The sequence below is a fragment of the Dipodomys ordii genome, unplaced genomic scaffold (genome assembly GCF_000151885.1).
Source record: "Dipodomys ordii isolate 6190 unplaced genomic scaffold, Dord_2.0 Scaffold76, whole genome shotgun sequence".
Lineage (NCBI taxonomy): Eukaryota > Metazoa > Chordata > Mammalia > Rodentia > Heteromyidae > Dipodomys > Dipodomys ordii.
This window is the reverse complement of record NW_012267292.1, coordinates 4,036,407-4,059,439: the sequence shown is the minus strand read 5'-3', so window position 1 is coordinate 4,059,439 and position 23,033 is coordinate 4,036,407. Positions and strand designations below refer to the sequence as shown.

General features: G+C 39.5%; 1 protein-coding gene across 1 annotated transcript in view; it reads left to right on the top strand.

The window, feature by feature from the left end:
• Positions 1 to 23,033, top strand: part of Abca13 (ATP-binding cassette, sub-family A (ABC1), member 13) — a 394,418-nt gene that overhangs the window by 259,464 nt on the left and 111,921 nt on the right. Inside the window, exons 49-52 of the mRNA XM_013024383.1 lie at positions 12,367 to 12,421; positions 13,688 to 13,865; positions 16,430 to 16,545; positions 22,169 to 22,325. Coding sequence (XP_012879837.1) covers positions 12,367 to 12,421; positions 13,688 to 13,865; positions 16,430 to 16,545; positions 22,169 to 22,325 — 506 coding nt within the window. The remainder of the gene's footprint in view (positions 1 to 12,366; positions 12,422 to 13,687; positions 13,866 to 16,429; positions 16,546 to 22,168; positions 22,326 to 23,033) is intronic.

Below are 23,033 nucleotides of genomic sequence, written 5' to 3'. Positions count from 1 at the left end.
GCCCTTCGTGGTCTCTCTGGGCATTTGGAACAGAGTGCTCACTGACCCTACCCTGCCCCTCCATTTTCAGCCTTACTGCTAACAGGTGGGTATAGAAGCTCAGCTTCTTCTTAGTCCCTCCTGTTATGGGAGGGGCTGTGGTAAATGGGGTAGTGAGCACATCATTCTCTCCTTCTTTAGGTGTCATTAATTCATGATGAGAAGGAGGCTTAAATTATCATTGGATCCCAGTGGGGAAATCATTGTGTCTCTCTCTGTCCCAAAGATGTGGAAGATCAGCTTCCTGGGGGAGCCTCTTGAGACAACAGTAGACTGGACAGTTTTTCCTGTAGTAGGCTTACGTAGTGCAGGCACCCCTGGAAAGGCTTTCTTTTGTTACGTCTTCCTCCCAGGGTCTTTGACTTTCTTGGAACTTTTTTGTCTATGTCTATCAGCATTGCTGATATGGACACATGATGGCTGATAAGATCACCGGGAGAAGACAACGCCATGTATACCAAGTCCCATGGTCCCTAGCAGCCACCATTTTCTTTGCACCTGTGAGAATCTTGCTGTTTGTTGGATTGTTTCTCCAGAGGGTTTTGGTTGTCAGAATGAGGACCTGCCATGTTTGCAGTTACTGTACCTTGGAAGAACTTAAACTGTTCTCTGATGGTTTTGAACACAAAATTTAAAAAGCCAGTGGGTAATGGAATGCTGCTTATGGGATAGAGAGATAAAAAAGATATAGACTCCCAGTGAAGATGTTGCCCAGAAAGCAAACAGATCTCAACTATACCCTCATACATACGATAGCTCAAAAGTTATACTGTACCTATATTATTTTCCAAAGAGAATTTTCAAAAGGCCATTTGAAATATTACTCCTAAGGAAAATAACAAAAATATTCAATGCATAGAACAAACAACTTGTATGAACATTAGTTTCAGGGAAGCACATTAATCACATGAATATGTAACATGTAGAAAAGATTAATGAAAAGTTAAGAATGATTCATGGAATTGATTCCATATCACATTAAATAATTCAACAATAATATGCATATACAGGAAAAAAACATGAAAAGAAAAAATAACCTAAAAATAAAAACAGTGATCATCCCTAAATCGAAATGATTTTGGACTAGATTATAACTGAATTTTATCCTGCACCTTATTTTTAAATTTATGATCTCTTTACAATTGGCTTATATTTGATTTAATTTTATTGCTTTTGTAGTATTGTAGTTTGAACTCAGGGCCTTAAGGTCTGGTGCTCCATCACTTGAGCTGTGCCTCCAATCTAGCATTTTGCATTTTGGAGATAAAGTCGGGGTTGGTTTCGAATCATAATCTTCCAGATATTGGCCTCCCAAGTAGCTATGATTCCAGGCATATGCCCGTGATGCCTGGTTTAATAATTAAATATTGAAAAAAACCAGAACATTTTTTCCTGGAGTGATTAAAAAGAAAAAGCCATCGTGTTGTGTTTTAGTAAGAAGAGGTCATACATTTTTCTCAAGATTGTCTGAGTTTATGTTTTTGCTCTTCCATATCTCATGGTGAGTTAATTAAAAGAACACAAAAATCCCCACACATGCTAATATTAAGGCTAGTCTTTTCTTTTAGTGTGGACATTAACACATAGATATTCCAGACATCTGGGCATTAGTACTTCCAGAAGTATACATTTTATGAGTAATGAACTTGAAAGTGACTACTCGAATTGACAGAGATATGTTAAGTATCTTGCAATCATAATGGCTATGAAACAAAAGCCCAGATGTGCATTTTACTTGACAAATATACAGTCTAGAAAACATAACAGATGTCGCCATAATGAGAATGCTAAATGAGAAAACTAATTTGATACGTTTAGACATTGCTGTGGGCCAATTCTTCGAAAGAAAAGCCAGAATATAAATGATAAGAATAATCAAACAAGAAAAATGATTCAAATGTATTCAAAATGTACATTTGCAAATGTCATCTCTGCAAACCTTTGAAGTATTGCTGGAGAGATGAGCGAGCTCATTCTGCTCAATGGTGGTACCGAAATGGCAGCCCTTTCTTTAATATCTTTGATCCTTTTTTCAACATCATCTGTCCCAAGATTCTCTCACAATGCCATTGTTACCTAAATAGAGTACTGAGTGCACATGCCACAATGAAAATAATAACCCAATTATGGAGATTGTTCATTGCCACAATGTGGTTCTCACAGCGAGGACATCAAAGACTAGAAATGATTTTCCTGGTTTCACAGAAAAGAGATTAAATGGAGATCCAGAAATTGGAGTGGCACCTCTCACTTTCTTACCAATTAAACTTGACCTCAGATTAGTCACCAGAATGTCCCCTAGCCCCCCATTTTTTCCCTTCCCACTCCTTCAGACCTTCATTTGCACTTTATCCGCAGACTGTCACATTTGATAGGATTCTTGATAGGTGAGTTACGTCAGAAACCCTCCTCCCTCTCCTTGAATCGTTACAAGGAACTTTGTTACAGTACAAAATGATGAGAAGGTATGAAGGTGTAGGAGAGTACTCTGTAGTGACATATCTCTTAGCTAGGCTGCTGGGCTTAAGATTTACATACCCAGGACACCTAAAGACAGAATCAACTTTCTTGAGTCTTCTTGTTCTGTCTCTATTAAGTACTCTTTTGATTTTGAGAAAATGAATACACATCATCATCATCATCATCATCATCATCATCATCATCATCATCATCATCATCATCTACCATCATCAATTATTTAAATAGCTCCAAGACTCTTCAGTTCTGCCAGATGTACATAAGTTCTTCTTAGCACTAATTAAAGAAATGCTCATTTGATTTAAAGTATGTATGATCCTATCGAACTGTTCCTAAAAAATAAACAGGATATGAAAACATCAGATGTAGCAGAAGGCCAGATTACAATGCAAAAATGAAAAGCCAACTCAGTGTTCCTAAACGAAGGTATCACGTGTGTTTTGTTGTATGTCCTCTGCCCTTCCCTTCAGCCACCCTCCTGTGTGCCCAGCAGGCAGCCTGTATATTCCACAGGAGGGTGTGTGAACCATTAGATTCACCCTTCCCCAAAAGTTGCTTGCCTACCTCCCCACCCTGCTCTGTGGAATCATTACAGAGTGACCTTACAGAGTACCAGTCTACTCCAACCTTATGTACAGCCCTGTGAGAGGGCTGGGGTACTGCTGGATATGAGCTTGTCTAGGGTTGTCTGCTTCTTGGCTCCAACTGTTAGAATGGTAGCTTTGAGTGAAAAAGCTATAGGATAATGCCCCAGGCTCTGAATTCAAGCCCCAGTACCAGCACATAGATAGATAAATAGATAGATAGATAGATAGATAGATAGATAGATAGATAGATAGATAGATGGACACACATAAAGCATAAAAAATTTTTATAAGGTGTTACCTGATGTTTCAGTATATACATTGTGGCATGTTTAACTCAAGTTAGACGGCTCTGTCTTTTCAAATACCATTTCTTTGTTGTCAACCATTCTGAATCCTGTCTTCCAGGTGTCTGAATAATGATGAGCAGTACAAGTGACTGGAGGTTTTCCCTTGGCTCTGAGTGCAGGGAACACGGGCCATTTTCCCTGGCCATTAGCATTTTCTGTAGGGTGTGAGCTAAGTCATCAAAAATATTCACCATGTAAAATATATAAGAGGGTACTCAAGCAAAGTAAAATTAAAACCTGTGTCCAGCTGAATCATTTCTAAATGAGAGTCCCTGGAATGAGAGGCAGCTACTACAATCTGGGGAGTTCTGGCAGCTTCACACTTCGAAGACCCAGATGGAGGATAGTCCATGGACACTTATTGCTGTGTGCAAAAGACAGAAATAGATGGTTGGTGGCTGCTTTGGCAAGCTGTTTCCTAAAGCTTTTTTTTTTTCCTTCTGTTGCTTGTGGGGCTTGAATTCAGGGCCTGACTGTGCTCTACCACTTTGAGCCACAGTGCCACTTCCGGTTTTCTGGTGGTTTATTGGAGATAAGGATCTCTTGTACTTTCCTGCCGTGCTGGCTTCAAACTGTCATCTTCAGAACTCAGCCTCCTGAGTAGCTAGAATTACAGGTGTGATGTCCAGGTCCTAAAGCTTATTGCAAGGAATATTATCTGCTTTCTTCTGCCATGTAATGCATCATGGCTGTATGTTATTCATGCCGTTGGAACACACTATGATTCTTAGATACTCAGTTCTCATTGGTGTTGGATATTGATGGGTGATTTGCTTGGAGAGGCATAGACATGATCTTTGCTGCTACAGAGCAGGCTCTGGGAGATCTGCTTCATCCATCTGCTGCCCTTCCTGCTTCTGGAGTACAAGGGTATACCCAAGCTAGACTGTTCCAAGTGTGGGCCTAGGCTACATCAACCCTCAGGGTTCCTATTTATCTGTAAAACCTACAATTCTAGAAAGCTGAGAGCTACCTTACATAGTAATGAGAACATGCCCTATTAATTTCCTTAATACAGAATTTTATCAGATGACTGAATGGGACAGTGTATTATGTCAACATCTGGGATAGGATCTAGCACATCTGGGGATTACTGACCACAGGGGCTGTCAGTCAACCACTAGTGAGAAGGGAGAACAGATGAACTTTCACCCCATGATGAGAACCTGAGAAATGATAGAAACCCAGAGAATGTGCTACAATGGAAGGGCATCGATTTCTAACAGAGGAATGAGGTTGGCACCAAAAGCTAGTATTAGGGCACTGTCTTGAGTCTCTGCAATGACTCTGGTGTCTTAAGGTAAGAAAGGATATTTGAGCAATTTGGACAAATAAACATCCAATATAATTTTATTATTCAACTCCCCACCGGAACATTTGAAGCAATAGTGAGCAGGGCAGAGGTATTTAATGTCAGCCTTGTGTTGCTCTCACGATGCGGATAAGGTGTTAGGGAAACCACAAGGGTATGCTGAAGAGAAGTGTTTGACAAGCTGGCAGCAAAATGGGTTGTGGCAGGGGCAACCACAGTCTTGAATCTCAGAATGTCACAGCTGTCACAATCTGGCAGGTGTTTTGAATACCTGTGATTCAGATGCCTCTTCTCAAATGGCCTTGGAAACATTGAGGTGACAGTGTGTTTCTCTAAGAGTTTCTGCACACGAAGTGTAGAAGACATGGCCACAGGTGACCTTTCATACAATCCTAGCCCTGTACCTGTGGAAGATTCCGTCCCAGATCCCCCACAGGCATCCAAGTCCACAGAGTTCCCAGTGCTTTATGTAAAATGGCAACAATGTAACATTTGTGTATAATCTAGGCACATCCTTCTGTATTCTGTGATCTCTAGATAAATAGTTCTTATACTATACTGCTTATGGAATTATAATGGAGGGAAATGTGTGTATATGCCCAGTGTGGGTGCAATTCTTTCATGTATTTTTGGTTCGTGATTAGTGGGAGCAACAGATGTGGAATTCCTGGATCAAGAGGGCTGTTGAACACTTTTAGGGGTACTAGTCCCTTCTCTTTGCTCACAATGAGTAAGTCAGGACTGGGTCCAAGAAGTGTTCCTTCCTTCCTTCTGCTGTCTCTATTTCTGTCAGTGAACTCATTTATCCTGTGTACATGTGCATGTTGAGAACACTTCTGAACTACACCTACCAAACTTCAAGTAAACAAAACAGTATTCCTAACTATAGTCCTGTGCGAATTCATCTCTTACCTGAAACTCTGTCCTCTTTAACCAATATTCACCACTTAAACCCTGGAGCCTTTTTCCAGTTATTTTCCCTTCCTTCCTTCCTTCCTTCCTTCCTTCCTTCCTTCCTTTCTTCCTCCCTCCCTCCCTCCCTCCCTCCCTCTCTCCCTCCTTCCCTTTTTCCCTCCCTCTCTTCCTTCCTTCCTTCCTTTCTTTTTATTATTTTCTTTTTAATTGTTATTGTTATTGCAAAGGATGTACAGAGGGCTTTACAGTTACATTAGTCAGGTAACGAGTACATTTCTTTTTGAACTGTGCCACCTCTTTCCTTGTTTTCTCCCACTTTTTCCCTCCTGACCCCTCCTTCTCCACAATTTGTATAGTTCATTTTCAAGATAGTGTCTAGTGAACATCACTTATACATTTTGTTCACTATTTCTGTGCTCTCCTTTTCCCTCTCCCAAACCCATAAACTTACATACAAGTTAAAAGGTACAGAAGTCAAAAACAGCAACAAAGGAGAAAAAATCCTCTTGTTTCCATTTCTTGGTGTTCATTTCAATAAACATCATTTTATGTGATCATATGCACATAGCTATTGAGCCTTTATGATCTGCTGCTAAGAATACCCTCCTTTGGCTGAGAATTATTCTTTTCTCTCTATTTTTATGAGTTTTAGCATTAAAATTTCACATATAAATAAGGTCCTATGGATTTTTTTCATTCAGTTTAACATAATGTCCTTAATTTCATCCATAGTCTAACAAAAACAAAATTTTCTTTTATAAGGTTGAACAATATTCTACTATATTTTTATGTACATACATATACATATATATTTTATGTATATGTAGCTGTGTATATATACACCTATATAACCATTATCTATATACTTACATTTATACCTCCACATCTATAACATATTTTCTCTATCTAATAATGTTTCTACCTACAGTCATTTGTGAATATTATTAGATATAATATTTGTATACATAACGTACATGCTATATACCATCAATACATAATATTTGTATATATATGTAAATACTATATAAATATATCCTCATATTTATGTTTATATGTATGTATTTGGTATATATGTATATATACACAAACATATATGTGTCTATACATATAAATAAGTATATATAAGTATATACACTTATAAATATTTATATAATTTTATAAATATATATATACTTATATAAGTATATATAAGTACATAAGTATATATACACAACTGTAGGCAGATATATATAATATATATATACTTATGTAAGTATATATGTATATATATATACTTAAAATATTTACTTATATATGTATGTAAGTATATAAGTATATATTAGTAAATATTTATAAGTATATATATACTTATGTATAAGTATATATATATATAATCTAACTATATATTTTTCTATATGCATGTGAGATTAGTACATACTTGTTCAAGAAATGATTTTGTTACCTTAGAATATGATTCCATCCTTCCTTCGGTGAGATTGACAGATCATATAGTAGTTCCATTTATAATGTTTTGAAGTACTTCTGTACTGTTGTTCATAATGTCTTCATATGGCTGTATTAATTTGTGTTCTCACAGTATATAAGGGAAAATGAGCATAATAATGAGCTCATGTGTGATAATCATTTCATAATACATATACCCCTTGATATTTTAATTTTTTTTCATTTTTTTAATTTTTTGGGTCCGGTTGTGGGGCCGAACTCTGGGCCTGGGTGCTGTCCCTCAGCTCTTCAGCTCAAGGCTAGTGCTCTACCATTTGAGCCACAGCGCCACTTCCGGCTTATTTCTTTTTGCTTATGTGGTGCTGAGGAATCAAACCCAGGGCCTCATGCATGCAAGGCAAGCACTCTACCACTGAGCCACCTTCCCAGCCCCTATCCCTTGATTTTTAATGATGGGTTGCTGTGCTGGTGAACTCTTTGCAGGGTAAAAGTCTTTGAAGAGGGCAATTCATGGGACACAGCTTCCCTGCTCAGCTTTGCAGTGTGGTGCTCTATGGAAAATTGATTACATGGCTGTCTGGGTGCAGCAGTTCAATATTCTGCCCGGCATCATGGGAGTACAGTAATGTGTATTAGTAGACTTGGAAAAGATTGAAATTCAAATAGGAGGTTTGAATTCTACAGTGTGTGTGTTGGTTTGGGACTGTCATAAGCTTGAAAATCATAATTCAAACCATTATAAGTCAGGGGCAGTCTTCACACATTTTTAATTCGTCAGCTATATCTCACTAAAGCATGTCAGAGCAATAATAATTTCAAGGAAAGGAAATTTAATTCATCAAATTGACATGCAATGGGAGTAAGAAGTCTCTGGGGGATGGACAAAGAACTATAAGAAAGAGGTGAAATATGCCTGTGGTTATGGGTTAAGGAAAAGGGTAGAAATTCAATTTTCCAAATCAGACCGGTGAAATAAGAGAATAAAGGGAGAGTTTAGGACTTTATTTTGAAGAGCATCTGTGTCGAGACAATGACTATGAATGCTCTGTTTTAATATCTACTTCCTTTTAGGAGCTATCTAGGCTATTGAGGGTGTGGAAGGCAGCGGGCAGGCTGAGAGGCAGTGTGTTAGGGCTGTTTGGCAGGAGGCTGACACAAAAAAATCACAGTGTGGCTCTGGAGGAAATGACAGGACTTGGGAAGTTCTTGAGCATGTGGGGGTGAGGAACAGTAAGAGACATGAGAGAGCCTTGGTTTAGGGGTCTGGCTAATTGGAAGGATGATGAGGATGATCAGTGAGGAAGCTGAGAGCCTAGCCTGAGGTGCTTTTTGATTTTTGTGGGGTGGGAGGATTTCTTGAACCTGCCATGTGTTAGGGGTATGGGAAGGAAATGATCATCAAAGGAGGCTAGACAAAAGGGATCAAAGAGTTGGGAGGGGGCACAGACAGCCCAGGAAAAGGCTTCATGCCATGCCCAGATTTCTGCTACTTAAGAAGCATCTAGTAGTGGAGTATGCTCTGTCTCATCCCTAGTTGGCTTTACTGCCATTTTGTGCCACCCACTGATCATTTGGAGTTAACACTGGCCCCACTATCCCAAGCCAATAATGCTTTGAAAGGAGAACTTGGCCCAAGGAGGCAGGGTCAAGGAATATAATAAAGCATATGTGTTTAACATTGGAAAGAAATTTTGAGGCATCTAACCTCTGGGAAGACAGAGGGCCAGATATGGAACTCACATATAACCAATGGTTTACACACTTATGCCTGTTAAGACCAAAGGGCCTGGTCTCAGATAGGAGGGCCCTTTGTTCTGCTCCACTTTGAGCGGCCTGGTGCCATCTTTATAGCTGACTAGCTATAAAGTTCACAGTTCCTGTGATCTCATCAGGTTTGAAGATTTGCTACAATAAGTCAGAGTTCAGAAAGACACTATGCTTACTGTTACACTTGTATTTTAAAGATACAATTTAGGATGGCCAGTTAAATAGAGAGCATAAATAATCTCTAGTATGAGCAGAGGCCAGCTTCTATTCCCTCTACTCAGAGAACCAGGACATACAGCTATTTACCAACCACATGCTCTCAGGAGTCTGTTTCCAGAGGTTTACTGTGGTTTCATTATGATTAAATTAGCCTTTGGTTAGGTGGCTGAATTCCATAGCCAGCTCTCATTGCTTCTGAGAAGTTCAACTGACCCCAAGTTTAAATCCGCTAGTCATATAGTCATGTGTTTTAGTGTGTGTGTGTGTGTGTGTGTGTATGTGTGTGTTCAGGGTTAACAATTTCAGTAGTCTCTTTTGTTCTTAATACATTTTGGGCTTTTCTCTAATCAAGAATGTTTCTTTTAGCTGGGCACTGGTGGCTCACACCTGTAATCCTAACTACTCAGGAGGCTGAGATCTAAAGATCTCGGTTCAAAGCCAGCTTGGGCAGGAAACTCTTATCTCCCATTAACCACCAGAGAACCAGAAGCTGCGCTGTAGCTCAAGTGGTAGAGTGCTTGCCTTGAGCTGAAGAGCACAGGGACAGTGCCAAGGTCCAGAGTTCAAGCCCCACAACAGACAAAAAATATGATATTTCTTTTCACGGATAGAATCTGTGTAAATGTATTTCCACTAACCTGTAAGCGGCACCTGCCATGCATCGAAGGAACTCATGCTTTGCAAGTGCTGTCTAAGGTCAGGTCATGTGGTGGGACTGGTCAATTTAAGACATCCCATCCAGTGAGTCTCTGGCTGCCTGACACTCAACACTATAGACAGGAAGAGTAGTTGCTATCAGATGCGATGAAAGAAATTCAGGAGAGGTCTTGTTGGTGCAGACAGGCAGTGTCAACTCCATGTACTTTAGTTTATAAGGAAGCTGTAAGTCAAATCCAGGATCTAAGAAACCACACAGCAGTCATTAGACCCACATGCCATGTAGAGAGCTGGCCACTGAATATCTAGACAAAGCAGTTTTTGTTTTTGTTTTCCAGCCCTGAGGCTTGAACACAGGGCCTGGGTGCTGTCCCCGAGCTTCTTTTTGTTCAAGGCTAGCATTCTACCACTTGAGCCACAGTGCCACTTCCAGCTTTTTCTGTGGTACTGAGGAATCAAACCTGGGACTTCATGCATGCTAGCCAAGCACTCTACCTCTGAGCCACATTCCCATATGTTTATCTGAATTAAGGAAGGGAAAGGGAACAACAAAATGGTGAAACAAAGGTCAAAGGGCGAACCAATGCAACAGGATACTCACAAGACAATATGTTGGAAATGAACTGTGCAGCTTGGTATGGTTGGGAGGGAGGGAAAGTGGGAGAAATACGAGGGAGAGAGTAACAAGTTCCACAAGACATGTACTTACAATCTTATTTTTTTTTTTGTCGGTCATGGGGCTTGAACTCTGGGCCTGGGCGCTGTCCCTCAGCTCTTCAGCTCAAGGCGAGCGCTCTACCACTTGAGCCACAGCGCCACTTCCGGTTTTCTAGTGGTTTATTGGAGATAGGAGTTTCACAGTCTTTCCTGCCCGGGCTGGCTTTGAACCTCGATTCTCAGATCTCAGCCTCCTGAGTAGCTAGGATTACAGGCGTGAGCCACCGGCGCCCGGCTTACTTACAATCTTTTTTTTTCTTTCATTTCTTTTTTATTTATTTATTTATTTATTTTTTATTTGCGAACATACTGTACAGAGGGGTTACAATTACATGGGCAGGATAATGCGTACATTTCTTACCAAGCATTGCAGCCTCCTCCTTTGGTTTACCCTTCACATCCCTTCCCAGCCTCCCCCCTCCCCCCCAATCCCAACCCTTCTCCTCCCTCCCCTTCCCCCCCCCACCGATGTTGTAAAGCTCGTTTTGGACATGACAACTTATACTTCTCGTTGTTGCATCAGGTCCACCTGTATCCTTAAACAACTGTTTTTTCCCCCTCTCCTCCACAAGTTATACTGACATCAAATATAGTGAAAGCAGGGGTTATACTGTGGGGGAGGGACATACAATCATATGTATATAACTGTAACCCTTCTGTGCATCACCTTGACAGTACAATTAAATTAAAAATATGAATTCCTTTAGAATCTTTTAAAAGTAAGAATATCTAGACAAAGAAAATGTTTTGGAAAACTGTACAAGAGACTTGCTGAACAAAGAGTCCTCATGGTTCTTTCTGCAATGAGCCACAGCTTGCATTGCTGTATGGCTGAGCTCAGGATAGAAGAAAATTTAAGAAAAAGTTGGTATAGTTAGAGAGGAAAATGGAGAGAAGTCAAGACATTTAGGAAAAATGGTTAGGGGTTTGGAGTACTGTGCTCTGTTTTAACACTGTACTTTTAGTTTATTTATATTTATTTCTATCCTGTGGTGGCTCAGTAAATATTTAATGTGCCCTCATAAGGGAATGCAAAATACAGATGATAGTATGAATTTGAAGTGAATCAAAAGGAAAAGAAAAATATGTCAACATGAAATGATGCAAGTATTTTGTGCTATTGCATTGTCCTCTATATACAAGCTCCACATTTATCTCCATATATTTGAAAAAAAACATTTTAGAAAAAAGAAACTTAATTACTCTCACAGCACAGTGTCTTGAAGATAAAACACAAATCATTTTCTTGAAGTTGAGGAGTTTTTCATACATTAAGGACTGCGATTTGCTGTAGGAAGAGACATGCTGCGATACTGTGTGTTGCCTTCATAATGAAATCCATTTAGTTGATAACTCATTGGCAATTTCTCCATATTGGCTGCTGGTGTTACACTAATGTACAAGCCCAATGAAGTAAACAAAGCAAAGCAAAACAACTCCACAGCCAAAAATGGCCCACGGAAACAGTCCTGTTTTCTTGGACTAAGCCTGGCATAATCTGGAGGGGAATGCAATGTTGATCTTGTGTCTAGGAAATGATATTGTTATTTAGCCTTCATCTGTTTACTCATGGTAGACTATGACTGATGTTTTACTCAGAGCACTGAGATACATGTAACAATTGATAATAAAGCATGGTAAAACGTTTGCCACATAGTGCATGCAAAATGCCTGCTTGTCTATGTTTGACCACAGTAATAATAGCAAAAGTCTCAGCCTAGCTGTATGGCAAGGTGGAATTTCCTTTTGTTGTTACTAATGGACTCATGAATGGCAACAAGAGATATCTCATGTCTAGTGAATTGAATGGCTTGGAGGAGAGCTGTGACCCATCAGGCAAGAGACAGCTCAAGATTCATGTTGTAATTGTTGTTCATGTTCACAGGCATAACACTCTATAGCCACCCATATGGAGGGACCTTGCTGAATGAAGACAAGATGTGAGTTGAAGGAATGCTGGGCAGGACCCCTCAACATGGAAGACTATCTTTGAGTCCTACAGGGGTGATTTTGATCCCTCTTTGTCATTTGTCAGGAGAAACATTGCAATAGGTAGCTAGTGACACAGAACTTTGGCATTTCTGTGCAAGGTGGAGAAACAATGATTATTCAACAGGAAAACACAGCTCAGCACCAGCCTCTCACACCTGTAATCCTAGGTACTCAGGAGGCTGAGACCTGCGGATGGAGGTTTGAAGACAGCCTGTGCAGGGAAGTTGGTGAGACCTGTATCCCCAAAATTAAGCTGGAAGTGGAGTGCTGGCTGTGAGCACCAAAGCTCAGGGAGAGTGCTCAGGCCATGATTTCAGCTCCTGGACCAGCACACAAGTAAAGGGGGGTCGGAAGCACATTGACTTTCAAAATGGATGAGGACATCAGGTACCTATACTTCTAACTAGAATTTGTCACTGGAGGATGAGTTCAATGTGCCCATGACAATATTCTGGGTGAATACCAGGTTTGTAGCACATAGCGGGGCCTCCTTGGAAATCCTAACTCAATACTTTGCTCAAGGCCCAGATAGACTAAGGTGGTGGAAATGGATATGGAATTAGGTGTTAGCTCTCATTGCCTTGGTACAAGCTACAGTATAAAACAATGCATGATGGAAACAAAGGCATGATCCAATAGATGCTCTGTGATGAGACTATTCATCCTGTCAGACCTCTGTGCCTCACGGTTATCAGAAATGGGAAGAGGGCACTGTGAGCAATGGATCACCTGACATTCTGCAGTTAAAAATACATCTTAGGGAGTGAATGTACATTATTATAGTAACATCTCGATCATGTACAAACTCTTTTTAGTATTTTGATGGCTGGGATTGGTGATAGACTAGTGAGGTGTGATATTGCAATGTACATTTCTACCTAGCATGTTTTGCTGAATAAAAAATTTATCCCAACACAGACAGAGCCATGGTCTTTCAAAGATATCATTTGAGAGATGTCCTTTATTTTAACTAGGAGTTAGGCTCAGTGCAAAGAACAGACTTTGAAATGGAAGACACGGAAATGCCCATCAGTATCTAGCTCTTTGGTTATATCTCCTGTACACTCTGAACACCAGTGTGTCCAAAGGCAGTTGAGGAGAGTCATGAAAAAAATACACACACTTATCCCATATTCCACCCTCAATTGTTAGTAACAGAAAGAAGATCTGAGTTCTTCCTTGACACCTAATCCACTGTTCTGTTTTGCCCACAGCCTGGAGAGCATCCGTCAGTGTGGAGTTGCCCTCTGCATTGTGCTGGGATTCTCTATCTTGTCTGCTTCATTTGGCAGTTCTGTGGTGAGGGACAGGGTGACCGGAGCCAAAAGGTTGCAGCACATAAGTGGACTTGGTTACAGGACATACTGGTTCACCAACTTCTTCTATGACATGGTAGGATTTAGGAATGTGATCCATGTGTGTACGTGAGGTGAAGGGAGGGAGGGCCCGGGCCATCCTGGACTCCCTGTAATAAAAGGCTACTACTGTGTCCATGATCGTGTCAGAAAAATCATGTCTTCTGATCACTAGCCATCATTTACGGTCGTTTCATAAGGATAAGATCTGGGAGTCTCACGCTGGAGATCTGAGAAATCAGGGACTTAGAAATGCAAAGTTTCTTTTCCAGGGGAATGAATAACCACCTTTACTGAACATTTATGAAAGGTAAGATAATCAAAGTATCAGGAAATGGGTCCACAAAAGGAGTGGGGTGGAGTCGAGAGGAAAGGCCAGATGACTAAAGAGGAGAAGAGGGAGAGAATGCTATCAAGAATCCAATGTCTATTCTACAAAATTAAGAAGAATGAAGGAAAGGGTTGGTAGGGGAGGGATGGGTAAAAACATTGAGAGGGGTGACATTAATCAAGATATATTATATTCATAAACTGCTTTGATAAACGGCATCTCCTTTGTATATCTATTAAAAAAATTTAATTACAAATGATATGTCCTCTGCATGCCTACAACTACTTACCATGGTAGGGTGCTCTTCAAAGGACTGTATTTATTTCCCCACTATAGTAGACCTTAGGTCAATGGAAGGCAGCACAGGGCTAAGACTTACTGACTGAATACTCAACCACATGTCAGCTTCTGTGTCAACATGGTTATTTTGTGCAGAATCTGATGTAAGGCCCTGTTGCTATTCATTAATGTTTATTCTTTTGAGGTAGCATAGAGTTCAGTTGATTGATTTCCTTTTGATCATGCAATGTATATATATATTTTAGAGTACAGTTTGTGTGGTCTGTACCTAAGTTATCTCATCATTCCAGGAATTCCCTGAGTTGAGTCAAGGTTTTGCAAAACTATGCAGTGACAATAACTGCCTGGGATGTTTACTAGCAGTGAAGAGTCCCAAGGATGTGCTTTCAAGATTGTGTTCGGTAGATCTAGATGGGACTCTGAGGTCTGGTTGATCAGTATCCAAGGCAACTTAGGACTCTCAGGCAAGACTGAACAATGCTGGCCATCAAGCCCCTTGTGTTTACAAAGGGATGCAAGAATCCCATCTGAGATTAGACTTGTAGAATTCAGGGCCAGCCGGGTCTTCCTGTTCAGTTCTCCATCTAGTTCTTCACCCAGGGCTGTAAGCCCTAAGCCTCTTCCCCTCCAGCATATGAAATTTAGTGATATCTAATGGCCATACCAGCCCCAGGCCAAAGGAGAGATGCACCAAGAAACAGTAACAGCACACACAGATCATTATGTCCAGGACACCATAAAGCATGCCAAGGTTTCAAAACTGTGTGATTTCCCTGTTTACCGCATACTTCACTTGTCATCTCTTTATCTCTTGCACTAAATGTGGCCCTTCAAACTGGAGTTTAAGAGCATAGATGATTATTGGTTGACTTTTCTACTGTTATTCAATTGTTCCCTGCCTTTTTTTTATTAAATGACCCATCAAATGAATATTTTTGAGAATCTGTTATTGTTCAAAGTTTGCCCAATGTTGTCAAAGACCAAATGTTTGTATTCCATGAGAACTCCATGTTCAAACCTAATTCCCTCATAATGCTATTGGCAGGTGGGGGTCTCTGGGAAGTGATGAGGGCATGAAGGTGGAGACCTAGTGAGTGGATTAATGCCTTTATAAAAGGAACCCCAGAGAGCACATTAGCTCCTTTCATCAGAGGTAAACATACAGAATGCCTCATCTAGGAACAAGAAAGTAGGCTCGCTGATATACCAGCTATGCTGGTGCCATGCCCCTCAATATCCAGGACTGTAAACACAAATTTGTATTGCTTTAAAAGTCAGGCAGGCTGTTGTTCTATGTCAGCGTTCAATGGACAGAAATCTTGGTCTGAAAGCTCTGAATAAGTCAGAAGATCTCTCCCCTAATAAATAGTATAGTCTTATAGGAAGAAGCATAAATAAATAAATAAAGAATGAATGAATGGGACACATACAGTTAACTCGTGGCTATTGAAAGAGTTTAAGACAACAGTGAGGTGGAGGGTAACATTAAATTGGGGAATCAAACAAGGAATTGGAATTTTAGCTGAGATCTATAAGGGAGAGGAGATGAGCCACATGAATGGCACTGAGAAAGGGCTCTGTAGGCAGAGGCACTAAAGCAAGGGAGAGAAGGATACATGAGAGCCCCAGGAAAGGCCCTAGATGCTGTCCCTTGATTTCCTCTTGTTGTAAGAGCACACTCATGCATGGTTAGACTCTACCTTGAAGGTCTCAGTTGAACTTAATTACTTCTTTAAAGCTCCTGTGCCCAAATAAAGTCCTATTTCTGAAGTTATTGGTGTTCAGCCTTAGAATTTTGGGAGAACACAAGTCAGTCCAGAAGAGTGACTATCCAGGATGAATTCTATTCCAAAACAAATTCTAATGTGAAAAGTAGGAGCTATGCTTACATAGGAATTGAATGTGGACTCTGAGGTAAGTAGATAAATATATTACACTCTGATGCAACATGTTCCTTTTTATTTTCTCAGCTCTTTTACTTGGTTTCTGTCTCCCTGTGTGTTGCCATTATTGCTGCCTTCCAGTTAACAGCTTTTACTTTCCGTGAGAACTTGGTGGCCACGGCCCTCCTGCTGATACTTTTCGGGTATGTGATGAGAAACACTGCCGCAGAATTATGGTTTGTTTTCTGCAAGTGAAAAACCCTTAGGATGGCTTTGAACCTGCTGTCGGCTTCATGATTTTCTCTCTTCTCAAGCAATTATGTTCCTTCTACAAGAGACATTGAACAAACAAGCTTGAGGGAGATGATGAATGCCCTGTGTAAGAAGGAACAGTGGACATGGTTATAATGAAGATGGTATTGGCCCTGTCTTAGAAAGGCCCTCAGGCTCCCCGACAAGATTGTGCAAGGCAAAATGGACTCTCAGTTTTTCTCACTCTGACATTAATCATGGGCTCAAATATATAATCCACTTAGCTCTGAAATTACATTTGCAGGGATTCCCTCTTGAAATTCTGTCTGGCATAATTTTTCCTCTCTTATAGTATTAGTAGTTTGGAAGCATTTTATCTGAATTCCATACATTTCTTCTCTTTTTCTCTGCAGAGGAAAACCAGCAGAACTAGAATGTCAGCATACAAATTTCTGATTTCAACACACTAATTAGGATTACTCCCAGAAGTCCCTAAATTATTCTTCTCTGATATCAAAAATCTATGGGCTGTAGAGAGTAGGTACATATGATTGCATATAGACTAAATACATAAGAAAGACTTTCTGGGGAAAATAATGGATGCACTAAATTATTGAAATTGAATAAATTTTAAGAATAACACATTCAGCTTTCATTTCAACTAAATATTGTAAACAAAGTGTTGAGTACACACTTTGTTAAAATATCAGTGATCCGGGAATATGAAAGATATCTTATTACAAGATAGAATTTTACTTAAAGAAATATACATCATTATCAGGTGAATAAAAGATGAGTGACCTGATGGATGAATGGCTGATGAGTGGATGAACAGATGGATGAATGTATGGGTGGGTAAAAGATGTAGAAAGGAGACATGAAAAAAGAAAAACTTCCTTTTTCAGGAATATTGAGACTCTTACTAACTCTGTGACTGTGGTGATATTAATTTTCTTCTTGAAATCTCAGTTTAATCCCTCTACCACTCTATTTTATTTCTATGGAAGTTTGAAATCAGATTTTTATGCAAATATCATGTAACAAGTCTAACTATAGCAATTTTAGCTAAATATTGATATTCTCAAAATTATTTTCCTATTTAGAGTGTATTATGAGGTCATGTCTATAACATGCATTTAGCAAACATGTTTATTATAGTCAATTTGAAATTTGTGAGCCCACATGTAGAGATCTATATGTATGTGTACCTGGTTGGAGTTGCCTGATTTCAGTTTATTGATCCCATGAGAGTCGATAGCGCTGTTAAGTCTTATCACAGTGCGAGTAAAATAGACTTTGCCATAAAATTATGTTTGAATTTATAGGAGCAGACGTCAACAATTAAGATACGATTTAGATAAAGTCAAATGGTTAGAAACTCTTAAAACACGTTATTAGAAAATTTTCTTAATCCTGAGCTCATTGTAAATCCCTTTAAGAACTTGTATCAAGTTCAGAATCATCCTTTTGTACATAAAACACTTTTTAAAAGAATTTCTGGAGCATCTGGAGATCTAGGTCTGTTAGTGTACAACCCTTGGCCAACAAGACCCACATACTTTCTGATAAAAATTCTTTGTTAAGGGGATTCTGAGAAACAAAGTAACACACACTGTATTTGAATCAGTGCTAACACCAACAAAAAAGCTCCAAAAGAAGGTTGTAGTATGACAGCTAGGGTCATGGACTAATTAAGGTTTAAATGGTCATCATTTCATCTTTGAAGTAGAGCCATTGGACCTGTAGCCCCAATGACCTCTCTTTCACTCTAAGTGAAGCCAAGTCCAGGCAGCTGTATTTCCTCTGTACCATGGCCTTCTCTGGGTGAAAGCATCAGAATTGGGTCACTTTAGGCACCTGTAACCCAAGAAAGATCTCAGGAAGGCTGAATCTCTGAGTGAAGTGAAATCTAAGAACATACTCGAGTATGAAACAAGCCATTTATTGAATTGAAATCTGGAAATGAAGTGATGGGATCAGTGAACAGGTTCTCAGAGGAAATAACACACACACACACACACACACAAATGTCTGGTAATAATATATTTTTTTCTCTAGTGTGGGAGTTTTGGACAGCTAAACTATACCAGTGAGGCAAAAAAATCAACATTATAATAAGAAGCTACAGCCTGGATGTGGTGATTCAGGCAGGAAGATTGAAAGTTTAGTCTAGGCTCAGCCTGGCTTACAGAATGAAACTTAAAAGAAAGATGGAGGAAAAGAATACCAAAAAATCTGAAAGAAAAGGCAATTTAGCTTATATTAAAAATTCAAAACCTAAAAACATATTTGATATATATTTTTGCTATATGATTGAGAAAATGAAGTCACAGCAGCCTGTTTGGAATTTTAGGAGGCATTTTAAGAAATTCACACAATGTAGGCAAGGGACCAATTTTGAAGAGGAGAATAATATGTCTTCCCATAAATTACAGAATACTTGAAAATAGTATACCAATTTATAGAAAAACATTACAGTTTGTCTTTGTGTGTGTGTGTGTGTGTGTGTGTGTGTGTGTGTGTGTGTGTGTGAATACTGTGTCTTGAATCAGGATCTGAGAGTTCCATGCTTTTGTCGGCTTTCTTGCTCACAACTGGAGCTATACCATTTAAGCCATGTCTCCAGCCCAGGTTTTTGTTGTTTAGTTGGAGATGAAGTCTCACCAGCTGACCTGCTCATGTTGGCTTTGTACTGTAATCTTGAATAACTCATTTTACAGATGTGAGCCACTACAGCATGGTGATATACCTTTATAAAAGAGTGGAGAGAATTAAACATCCCTTTAAAAAAGTACATTAAAGTCTACAAATCAATTTTTTCCCTCAAAAATGAAGAAGACAGGAGGGGAACTGAAACTATATGTTCATTGCAATCAAGTATTTGAAAGTTATCTAATGAAAATGTAGTTAAATACAAAACATGGTATCATAGCCAGGAAAAGGAAGTTGAAAAGGGGTTCCTTAATGTAGTGACAAGAATTCCTCAAGGGCATCATTTAAGATTGTCTCTTTATCTCTGATTCTTTTTTTCTTGAACAATGCTTTGATCTGCCTGCCAAATATTGAAAGGACATCCCCAGTATAGAAGCCTTATGTAAAGTGTAACAAAGTACAGATTCATAGCAATCTCCAGTGATGCAGAGACTAGGGGCAAAGTGGTAATTAGTCCCTCAAGTACAAATAGAGGGATGCAGGTCTGACAGAAAGGCAGGCATGGTGAGACTGTGTTGTTGGACAGAGGGGTTCATCAAAGTTGTTTATAATCTGGCTGTGCTTTGTGATATGACACATCAGATATTCCATGAGGTACCACTTCCCAAACTTCCTGGCACCCACATTGCCAACTTTAACCCACAGAGCTGGTTGGATTCGTGTCACACAGGGAAAAACAGAACACTCAATATTTTGTAGTATAGGCTTAAGTAAACCAAGATGGCTATTTTTGGCTACAAAAGGCCATCTTTTGGAAAAGAGAAGATATTTGTTATGTATTATTCCACAATATAGGGTTATTGTTGTTGTTGTTTTAAGTATCAATTGAAACCTCAACATGTCAATTTATGAATAAAATTCATCTTAATGTCACCCTTTCCAGAAGTCACTCCCAGAATAAATTTTATACCAATTAAATCTAGCCCCAGATTTGCCTCATCAGCTTCTACTACAGCTTAAATTTCAGATGCAGAAATAGAGTTTCTTGGTAGTACTGGTGTTTGAACTCAGGAACGAATGCTTGCTAGGCAGGTGCTCTACCACTTTAGCCAAACCTCCAGCCCAGAAATACCTTCAATGCTATGATTTCATTTGATTCTCAGAGCAACTCCATGACAGAGGGTAACACCTAGAGTTTGGCTCCAGAGGGAATTGAAGAAGAAAGCAATGTATATGGGTAGAGTTGAGACAGAACTAATGGCAATTTAAAGCATCACGAAGTTATGACTTACCATTTTTGTAGTTATTACTTTTGTCCAATTTAATTTTCTTTAGAGTAGTCATTTTATTTTTTTAAATATCTTTTTTATCATCTTTAGGTAGTTGTACAAAGAAGGTGCCATTTAATGAAGCAGTTTTTGAATATAATGCATGTTGATCAGTGTTACCCCCTTGAACATGCTCGCCTCCCTTTAATCCATGCCTTCCCTTACTTTTCTTAATTTTGTGGTATATCCAGTGAATTCTTGACTCTATTCTTCCCCTCATTTTCCCCTTCATTCCTCTAGAATAATTGCTTTGAAGCACTCATCTCCAATATGTCTTCCATAATATGTTTTTCATGCTTAAATTAGGAGGAAGATTGCTGTTAAGTAAGTCTCTGAAAGACTGTTTGATTTTTATGTATAATATCCCAAATATTTTCCCCAGAGAAGAGAATTTGTCTTTTAACTCAGGGATACATTCTAGTATCACAGATTGCATAACACAAAGGAAGCATACTAAAATAATGGTTGTCTTGAGGCCCTAGCGTCTCTTTTCCCATTTCAAAGTCTCCTAATTTTCAGAACTAATTAGCATATTTGGAAAACCTCAGGCACTTAGAAGCACTGAAGTATTTCAGGTTAAACCATCAGTCATTTTAAGGAACAGTGACAGTTGTACCTTGACTGAGTAGAAAACATGCAGGGGCTCCAGGGAGAGATGTCTCCTGGGAAAGACTGTGATTACTCTGCTTATTTTGAAACTATCATTTAAAGTGTCAGTTTCCTTTATTGGAATGCATTAAGATGATCTCTTTTTTTTTCTGTCAGTTTCAGAAAGTAGCCTGAATGGTTACTACGGTTGTGGAGAGATAGGAAAGTGGAAAGTTTTATTTTAGAGATGTGGAGCAGTGTCTTATCTTTTGATATTTGGCAATACTCCCTTACTACCTACCTTTGGGGACATGCTGACCCTGATCAGCTTCACCTATAGATCAGCTGTAGGTATGAGATCATAGTCTCAATTTCATTCAGGCCAGCTACTCTACTTGAGAGACAGGAAAATTATGGTGCTATCTTCTGGGAGGAGGAGGTGGAGAAGAAGGAGGAAAAAGGAGAAGTAGAAGGAGGAGAAAGGAACTACAGGAGGAGGAGGAGGAGAAGGAGGGAGAGGAAGAGGAGGAGGAGAAGGAGGAGGAGGAGACACCACAGAACTGTCAGCATACAGCTCAACACACATAGATTCTAGAAATTAAACTTTTAATTATTTTTAACACAGTGTTATAGGGAACTCTGTAGCCTTTTGTATTCTTGTGGTTTTTAATTCTTAAGATAACAAATAGACATTATTCCTGCATGACTAGGGTGGATTAGTAAAGTAGCATCCTTTTAGGTGAAATGGTGGAGAAGTCAGGTACTCTCTACAGATTATGGAGCTGGAGGAGGTTCCGCACACAACTTCACCCAGTGCTTAACCCAATAGCCCTTAGAGGCACCAGAAGAGTGCTTTGTCTGTGGAAGACCATAGGATCTTCTTTCACTAAGTAAAGAACAACAACCACAACAAAATCACAGGCCAATAAAATCACATCTATAATTCAGTTGTTATATGGATCAATATAAGAAGATAAATATGAAAATTTTCTATTTTCCTTTTCAGATATGCCATGCTTCCATGGATGTATCTGATGTCCAGGATATTTTCAAGTCCAGATGTGGCTTTTATCTCCTACATCTCTTTGAATTTCATCTTTGGTCTGTGCACCATGGTGATGACCACCATGCCCAGGCTCCTGGCCATCATCTCCAAAGCTCAGGTCAGTCAGTGACAGTGTTTCCTTTTAGAAGAGGAGAATGGGGTTGTGTAGAGATTAACTTCCCATTTCTGTGGCAGATCGGGGTATAGGTTGCTTCTCAGCTCTAGGACAAGATACTTGACATTAACAAAGGAAGAAAGATTTGCTTTGGCTTTTAGTTTCAGAGATTTCATCCCATAATCCTTGTTTTTGTGGATTTAGGGCCCAGGGTAAGGCCAAACATCATGATGGTGGGGGCATGTGGAGAGGAGGCTGTTGACTTATGATGGACAGGAAGCCGAGAGTTAAGAAGGAACTGTGGACCAGATACAACCCACAAGGAGACACATCCCACAAGGAGCCAATTCTATTTAGATCCCACCTCCCAAAGTTTCCAGAACTTCCTAAAATATCGCCACCTACTGGAGACTAAAGGTTCAATACATATGAGCCATATCTAGATGCACGCTAATTTTATGTTTTGCCTACTGGAATTCACTGGTGATATAGAAAAGTATCCATTCTTAAAATGAAAATAAAGTTGATTCTAATTAATAAAAAACTTCCAGGGAGCTGGATGACAGTGCTAATGTCAATAATCCTAGCTACTCAAGAGGCTGAGACAGCTTGGGCAGGAAAGTCTATGAGACTCTTATCTCTAATAAGCCACCAGGAAAACCAGAAGTGGCACTGTGGCTCAAGGGATAGAGCACTAGCCTTGAGCTGAAT